This window comes from Rhinopithecus bieti, unplaced genomic scaffold (assembly GCF_001698545.2).
Source record: "Rhinopithecus bieti isolate Rb0 unplaced genomic scaffold, ASM169854v2 scaffold_31548, whole genome shotgun sequence".
In the NCBI taxonomy this organism is placed as follows: domain Eukaryota; kingdom Metazoa; phylum Chordata; class Mammalia; order Primates; family Cercopithecidae; genus Rhinopithecus; species Rhinopithecus bieti.
In genome coordinates, this window is record NW_016814470.1 from 383,064 (window position 1) to 392,014 (window position 8,951).

The following is an 8,951-nucleotide window of genomic DNA, read 5'->3' on the forward strand; positions in this document are numbered from 1 at the left end:
TTTTTTTTTTTTTTTCTTTTTTTTTTTTACTCAGTATCAAGGCCACTTTGAAAGAGTCCAGGGCGGTGAGTTAATGGATGATGGTTCTCATGTTGGCTTCATGCATTTGAATTTCTGGCTGGCAGGGGTAGGCAAAAGAAATATTCGGAATGAGGTAGATATAGCAGTGCTTAGAAAAAGGGCATAAAATATCTTTAGACCACTGAGTATGTTAACAAACTTATAACAAGATAGTCTTTGAAAATGCAAACATTTTCCTATATTAGTGCCAAAGTTAAGCTTCTTTAATTTGGATTATTAAAATCAGATAATTACCAGGCTGACTAAGAGAATGACTAATTTTACTGGGGCCAGGAAAAGGGAAGATATATTTTAAGACAGGAGTATAGCCTGTCTTAATGTCAGGTGGGGATTAACAGCTGTCCAGGAGGACACATAAGGGCTCTGGGCATCTCTGGAGGAAAAAAAAAAAAAGAAGCAAAAGAAAGGTTAGAGAATGCTAGAGATTCTGCAAGGCATAAGGGGGTACCCAAAGTAAAGTGTAAAGATCACAGAGTCATTTGGGATATCAGCAACAATTATGTTTCTAATAGCTAGGTGCCAATAAATGGCCAAGTCTGTGCTAGAGTGACAAATATTTTAGAAGGTGCCAAATTCCAATTTCTGTCATTTAAGTCTATTTTTCATCGTCCAGGCAAGACCACACCAGTATATGCCACAAGTTTCACTTTCCTTCACTTCTAAGGTTACAAGGAAAATAAAAAAATAGAAAAGCAACAAGGCAGCAGACAGTATCTATACACTCTTCCTGTACCTAATCCATCCCATTTTCTTTTTTTCTTTTTTTTTGCATTCTTCTTTTTTTTTGCATTCTTCTTTTTTTTTAAATTGTACTTTAAGTTCTGGGATACACGTGCAGAATGTGCAGGTTTGTTACATAGGTATACACATGCCATAGTGGTTTGCTGCACCCATCAATCCGTCATCTACATTAGGTATTTCTCCTAATGCTATCCGTCCCCTAGCCCCCCGACCCTCTGACAGGCCCCGCTGTGTGATGTTCCCCTCCCTGTGTCCATGTGTTCTCATTGTTCATCTCCCACTTATGAGTGAGAATATACAGTGTTTGGTTTTCTGTTCCTGTGTTAGTTTGCTGAGAATGTCCATCCCATTTTCTTAATGATCAATATCTAGAGTTGCATGAGCAATCCTCAGCAAATGCTGAGGGTCTGTTGTATCATGATTCCAAATCTGAGCTAGGGCTAGAACCTAGGTCTCCTGATTCTCCCATGCTTTTCCCCTTACTAAAAATAAATATAAGGAGTAAACCTCATAACTAAAGAGTCCTATTTAGTGACATTTTGTTTTGTCTCACTTATTTTCCTTGGGCTGGACTTAATTCCTGGACTCAAGCAATCCTCTGTCTTAGCCTCCCAAGTAGTTAAAACTTCAGGTACATACCACCTTGCCTGGCTAGTCATTTCTTTTGAATTCTGAGTGCCATTTTAATTTTAAAAAGAAAAGCATCTATATAGAACATGAATAAGTAATGATAATCAGGGTGATGTCCTTAATTTTAGAACATAGCATGATACATATTATGAACTATAAACTTTAAGCTGTCTTTACTTATACTTTGTGATGTTAATTTAAAATATTTAAAAGAGAATATTTTATTTAAGGAAATTAATATCTGCTAAATCACTTAAAACCAGTTTAAAACAAATTTGCATTCCTAAGTTCCACAAAATCTTTATCACTTCTATATCATAAACTTTTAAATTTAAAAGCTATCATAAAAAAAACATAGCAGAGCTCATTAAAATATATCAGTAAAAATGACAGTCAATTACAGTACATTCCAAAATGAAGTGAATATGCCATGGGATACACAAGATGATGCACTGGTACGAACTAAAAGTATTATAACTTCAATTATATTTATTTTTCATCTCTTCCTTTTAAAACTAGCTTTTGCATTTATTCTATAATGTATATAATACTGTATTTCTTAAGTACAGGTTTACTTATAGATAATAAGTTGTAAAACTTTTAGGGGTGCACACATTCTGTTGATAGGAATAAAAAACTTACAAAGTTTAGAAACCACTTTTCCAGTAGACTAGCTAGCCAGCTTTGGGGTATGTGTGTCTATGTGTGCACACACATCCACGTAGACATCAGAGAAAATACCTTAAGCAAAGATTGTTTATGACTTTCCCGCTTCTTCTCTTCCTCTTTTTTGGCTAAAACAGATGCCATACGCCTTTCTTCTTCCTAAAAGACATTTTCCAAAAAGTATTATGAAGAGTTTAACCATTTTTTAATGCTAAATATCATTGGTCCTATTAAGTACAGTTTTCTTCTTGAGAGGCATAGTATTTGCTAGCAGAAAATACACTCTCAAAGAAAAAGTTAGTATGTTTCTCTTTATTTTCTTCTTCCCTCCTAATGCTAAAAATCTGTGCATTCCTAACTCTGTTCCCAGCTCTGGAGGTGACATGAACCTAGCTCATACAAGAAAGGAAAAAGAGCCGGGCGCGGTGGCTCAAGCCTGTAATCCCAGCACTTTGGGAGGCTGAGACGGGCGGATCACAAGGTCAGGAGATCGAGACCATCCTGGCTAACACGGTGAAACCCCGTCTCTACTAAAAATACAAAAACTAGCCGGGCGAGGTGGCGGGCGCCTGTAGTCCCAGCTACTCGGGAGGCTGAGGCAGGAGAATGGCGTAAACCCGGGAGGCGGAGCTTGCAGTGAGCTGAAATCTGGCCACTGCACTCCAGCCCCGGCGACAGAGCGAGACTCCGCATCAAANACGTAACTTTTAATTTTCATTACCAAAAGATTTTCAGATTCTCAAAATGATAAGATAATTTGAGAAAACAATTTATTCATAAAAGACAAGCTTGAAAACATCTTCAGAGGTAGGAAACCATAACAAGTAACTTAGCAGATATGAAGAATTACTCTTTTAGAAACAAAAAATTCTAAGAATTGAAATTTAAAATTCAACAAAGGGAGATTTAATAGCAGATTATACACAGCTGAAGACAGGATCAGTCAACTGGAAAATAGAGGATGAGAATGTTTTCTATATGTTTTAGTATCACCCTACATACTTCTCTATCATAGCACTTAACCTGTTTCATTTTAATTATTTCTGGTGCTATCCCTCATGCCTCCCATGCCATAAAATAAGCTCTATGAATGTATGAACCATGTCTGTTCAGTAATTTATTAAACCTGAAATTGCTACATCAAATGGTAGACATATTTCTATCCTTTTGATATGTCTGCAAACTGCCCTCCATAAATGCAGTTCTAATTTACACTCCTACCAGATTTCAACATTTGATTTAAAACCTGATGGTTAGTCATGAAAGCTGTTCACCAAATATTCTTGTGTCTTCACATGTCCAAGACACATTGTGAGATAGCACTTCTAGCCCCCTTGAAGTTAGATGTGGCCATGTGACTTGCTTTGGCCAATGTCATATGGACAAAAGTGACATGTATTTACTTCTGGTTGAAAACTTTCAAAGACAATGTATGATACAACTATTCTGTCTCTCACCTTGCTATAGCACCTGCAAAATTCCACAGGTGGGTACTTTGAAAGCCTGAGTACTAGAATGAGGACAACACAGAGCAAAGATGCAAAATCACACATCATAAGCAGACAGGTATTAGAAGCCTGAAATAAACTTTGTTGTTTTAATTCACTGAAGTTAAAGAAGTTGTTATTGCAGCACAATCTAGCCTATGCAGACCAGTATATATATGTTATATTAGAATTAAAAAAGGTCAGAGACTATGAAAATGTGTTCTAGAGGATGGGCCATTATACATGCTCCTGAAAACAAAGAAAAACCCTAGATTAAATAATTATATTTAAAAATGCACAAACAGAAACCAACACAGAGTTAAAAAAGAAAACTGAGAAAGCATACACTAGACAATTCTAATTTTAGAAATAAGGAAACGAATGCTCCAAGACATTAGTAACTTATATGAGGTCACATAGCTAGTGACAAGGCCAGGATCAGGACCAGAAGACATGGCCTGCTAGAAACAAAATTCATATTTTTTTATAATAAAGATATATTTAAATTAATTTTACTGATTTTAGATAGATAAAGAAGAGTTTAGAACTCAGAAGTGATCTGCCATATGTTTTAGTTGTTTTAAAGGAAATGGAAATGGAAATGTAATGTAATTTTAGTGACTTTTAAGTGTCTTTTACAATATGGAAAATAATAATAATAATTATTATTTTTTTAAGACAGAGTCTTGCGTCTTGCTTGTTGCCCAGGCTGGAGTGCCGTGGTGCAATGTCGGCTCACTGCAATCTCCATCTCCTGGGTTCAAGCAATTCTCATGTCTTAGCCTCCCAAGAAGCTGGGATTACAGGCATGTGCCACCATGCCAGGCTAATTTTTATATTTTTAATGGAGACAGGGTTTTACCATGCTGGCCAGGCTGGTCTCAAACTCCTATCCTCAAGTAATCTGCCCACTTCAGCCTCCCAAAGTGCTGCAATTACAGGCATGAGCCACCAATGCTCTGCTGGAAAATAATTATTCTTAACTTTTAAAAATTAAATAGAGTTAATGAGGAGAAATAAACTAAATTAAAATGCAGAACTTTGAATCCTAGCCTCACACAATAGCTGGTTTAATAATTCTGTTAAATTCTTTTATTCAGTAAATACTGATTTGGTACCTACAGAGTATAATGTATTTCAGAATAAAGTGTTTAAAAGAGCAAAATATATTGATGTTCAATTGTTGACTCATCTATAAAATGTGAACTAGAAACAGATCGGTTTTTCAAAGAGCCAATTTCAAACAGTACTGGAAACTGTATGGATCACGTACTACACATACTTATGAGATGATTTCATCAGATTTTTGAAAAGAATTTGAGCTTCTATTAAAGGCAGTAGGGCTTTAAAGGAAAGCTAAACCTTGGAAAACTGGATTTACACCAAATCAATTCAAATACTGAATGTTTTAAGGAATTTATGTATCTGAGAGCTATATTGTAGCCCAAATAATTACTGAGTAACTAAACTTAGAAATAAAAATAAACCTCTAATTGTGAAGATAAGTTATAAATCTGTTGGTAAGAAAGAAAAACTAAAATTCTGGCATCTTCTTGATAATAGTCCAATTTCTGGGACAAAAGCCATATTCTTTATACAGCAAAAAATTTTAAAAAAAATTAAATAAGTTGGGGGGGAATCTGGGACAAAAAACTACTTTTTTCCTCACTTCGTTTTGACCATGTAGACCCAATATAGAAATGATTTCAAGTCAATGAAGCCATGCAGTGATTTAATAGGTGTTTGATAACCTAGATTATACTTTGTTAGCAGATATTAAGGCCAAAACAATGCATATATTACCCAAGAAGATTTGATCCAAAATAAATAATAGTAGTGCTAATATAGGCAGCAATTTATTTTATGAAATTTTAAAAATCAAATGACAAGGTGTGTTTTAACCATATACTTTAGTTATAAACATTATTTTCTTTGAACATATAAAATATTAAAACAGACTTTAAAATCATAAGGTTTTTTTCCCTCAAAGAGACGGTCAATAATTTTTACTCAAATAATCACTTTCAGCAAACAAAACTGAGTTTTTTGCAGGGTCACACCTAGTGTTAGAGTGAAGATTAGAAGTCATGTCCCCTGACTTCTGGTCCAGGGATACCAGCTGTAAGAGGGAAATAGCCAGAACAGGGTAGGTTATGTTGCTGTAACAACTTCAAAACTTTCACTGGCTTATGATTTTAAAAAAGTTTAGTTCTTGATCACGCAAAGAACACTGTAACTGTCTTCAATGTAGTAGCTAAGTATTCCTGAGTGCTACGATCTGATGGCATCCTCAACTTTATATAGGCTTCCACAGTGACTACCACATGGGAAGGAAGCATGAGAATTACACTTTTAAATGCTTCTGCCTGGAAATTATATACATTATTTCTGCTCACATTTCATTGGCCAAACATCTTCCCGCATGTCAAAAAGGAGAGGAACCAGAGCATATTGGTGAACACTAAGTAATGTCTACCAAAACAGAAAACTTACATCTGAGATGAGATGAGCTCCATTTTTTTTTTTTTTTTTTTTTCTTTTTTTTGGGGAAGAGCAAATTGTAAACAAGTTCACACTAAGCCAATTAAATGTGAGCTTGAGGTGAAAACTTTAGACATTGTTTGTTTCTGAACTGTGTTGTTGTTTTGTTTTGAGACAGGGTCTCATTCTGTCCCCCAGGTTTGAGTACAGTGGCGAGATCTTGGCTCACTGCAGCTTTGACCTCCTGCGTTCAAGTGATCCTCCTGCCTCAGTGCCCCAAGTCTCTGGGACTACAGGTGCGTGCCTCCACACACGGCTAAATTTTTTGTATTTTTTGTAGAGACAGGGTTTTGCCATGTTAGCCAGGCTGGGCTTGAACTCCTGACCTCAAGCAATCTACCTGCCTCAGCTTCCCAAAGTGCCAGGATTACAGGCATGAGCCACCATGCCCGGCCCTGTTTCAGAATTGTGAGAATACTGCCTGCATTCACAAAATGCTGCCTTAGAAATAAAAAAGAGAAAATTCTGCCTCCCAGAATTTTCTATACAAGGGTCCTTGTTCTAGCTCCTCAACATGTGTCTATTCTCTCTTTTTGTGAATAGTTGTGAAAACAGGTGAAGATCACTGGGATATCTTCCTTATGTCTTCTCCTTTGTCAACTAATCATGTCAGATTCTTTGGAAATGCTCTAGTTTGTTGTCTGCCCTCTACAACTAGTAATAGTTCAGGTGTAATCTGACCATTGTAGAAAAAAATGGGATGGGACTGTCTCCATTTTCTGAATTCTCTTTTTCCATAAATGAATAGTTTTAAGCCATATTAACTTTTAATAATCACATCTCATAATTAATTCAACTTGAATTTGGCAATTCCAAGTCACTTTAACACATGCTGCTAAGTCTAATCTTCTATAATACTACATTTGTACTAAGAATTGTTTTGCTTGATTGTTGTTATGGAATAAAGTCCAGGATTTTCAATTCATCTATTTTTTTTATGTAGTTAAATTCTGCTTACTTTTCTAGACTAGGCATAAACAAACTTTTTTCTGTAAAGAATCAGATAGTATAATAAATATTTTAGGCTTTGTGAGCTATATGTGATCTCCATCTCATATCCTTCTTTGTTGTTCTTTCTTTCTTTTTTTTTTTTTACAATGCTTTGAAAATATAAAAACCATTATTAGCTTGAGACTTGTACAAAAAGTGGGCTGCCAGATGGATCTAGCTCATAGGCTGTAGTTTGCCAGAAGCTGTTCTAGACTACAGAGGTACTTTTGGATTCTCATTTGATCAACCAATATATCAAGAACTCTAATTTCTCTAGTTTCTGTCATTCACATACTTTACCAGAATAACGAATATTTTCTCTTAGACATTAATAAAAATGTGAATAGAATGGGCCGGAGGAAAAAAGCCTCATGGCATGCCAGTACAGATTTCTCTAAAGGCTAGCATTAATCCATTACTTCATATTCTGTAAGTACACTTGAATCAAAAATCTATATAACCATGTCATATAATTTACTCAAAATGATGCCATGAAACACTTTGTCAAATGTTTTGCTTAAATACCAAAACACTGTCTATAGCACTCCTCTGACAAGGTTTATTTGTAATTTCAAGGGCAGGAAACTAATTTTTTTTTCTGGCATGAATTGTTTTTTAGTGAGCTAATGCTGCCTCCTAGTGACCAATTCCTAAGTACTCACAAACCATCTTTTTATTTTATTTTATTATTTTCTTTTGAGACAGAGTCTGCTTCTGTCGCCAGGCTGGAGTGCAGTGGTGTGATCTTGGCTCACCACAACCTCCAACTCCCTGGTTCAAGTGATTCTCCAGCCTCAGCCTCCTGAGTAGCTGGGATTACAGGCACACACCACCATGCTCAGTTATTTTTTGTATTTTTAGTAGAGATGGGATTTTACCATGTTGGCCAGGATGGTCTCAATCTCCTGACCTCATGATCTGCCCACCTCAACCTCCCAAAGTACTGGGATTACAGGAGTGAGCCACCATGCTGGGCCACAAACCATCTTTTAATAATGCAATTTAAATTTATTTCATAATCAACATCAAGTTGACTGCCACGATTTCTGGAATTTATATTCTCTACTTTTGAGATAAGAAAACCCACCATGCTGCAAAGTCACTGTAGACAGACTGCCTCTCTACATTCCTCCTCTCTGAGCACAGCATCTCTGAAAGAAAGGCAGCAGCCACACTCAGGGGCTTATAGATAGAACTCCCATCTCCCTGGGACAGAGCACCTGCGGGAAGTGGTGGTTGTGGGTGCAGCTTCAGCAGACTTAAATGTTCCTGCCTCCCAGCTCTGAAGAGAGCAGCAGATCTCCCAGCAGAGCGCTCGAGCTCTGCTAAAGGACAGACTGCCTCCTCAAGTGGGTCCATGACCCCCTTGCCTCCTGATGGGGAGACACCTCCCAGCAGGGGTTGATAGACACTTCATACAGGAGAGCTCCGTCTGGCATCTGGCGGGTGCCCCTCCGGGACGAAGCTTCCAGAGGAAAGAGCAGGCAGCAATGTTTGCTGTTCTGCAGCCTCTGCTGGTGACACCCAGACAAACAAGGTCTGGAGTGGACCTCCAGCAAACTCCAGCAGACCTGCAGAAAAGGGGCCTGTTAGAAGGAAAACTAACAAACAGAAAGCAATAGCATCAACATCAACAAAAAGGACAACCACGCAAAAACTCCATCCGAAGGTCACCAACAGCAAAGACCAAAGGTAGATAAATCCACGAAGATGAGGAAAAACCAGCGCAAAAAGGCTGAAAATTCCAAAAACCAGAATGCCTCTTCTCCAAAGGATCACAACTCCTCACCAGCAAGGGAACAAAACTGGACGGAG

The 8,951-nt window shown here is 37.2% G+C and overlaps 1 protein-coding gene across 3 annotated transcripts in view; it reads right to left on the reverse strand.

Moving 5' to 3' along the window:
- The window catches only part of LRRC49 (leucine rich repeat containing 49), a 159,318-nt gene that overhangs the window by 62,719 nt on the left and 87,648 nt on the right, over window positions 1–8,951 (reverse strand). For all 3 annotated transcript variants that reach the window (XM_017851169.1, XM_017851167.1, XM_017851168.1), the window contains one exon: window positions 2,194–2,277. In XM_017851169.1, coding sequence (XP_017706658.1) covers window positions 2,194–2,277 — 84 coding nt within the window. The remainder of the gene's footprint in view (window positions 1–2,193; window positions 2,278–8,951) is intronic.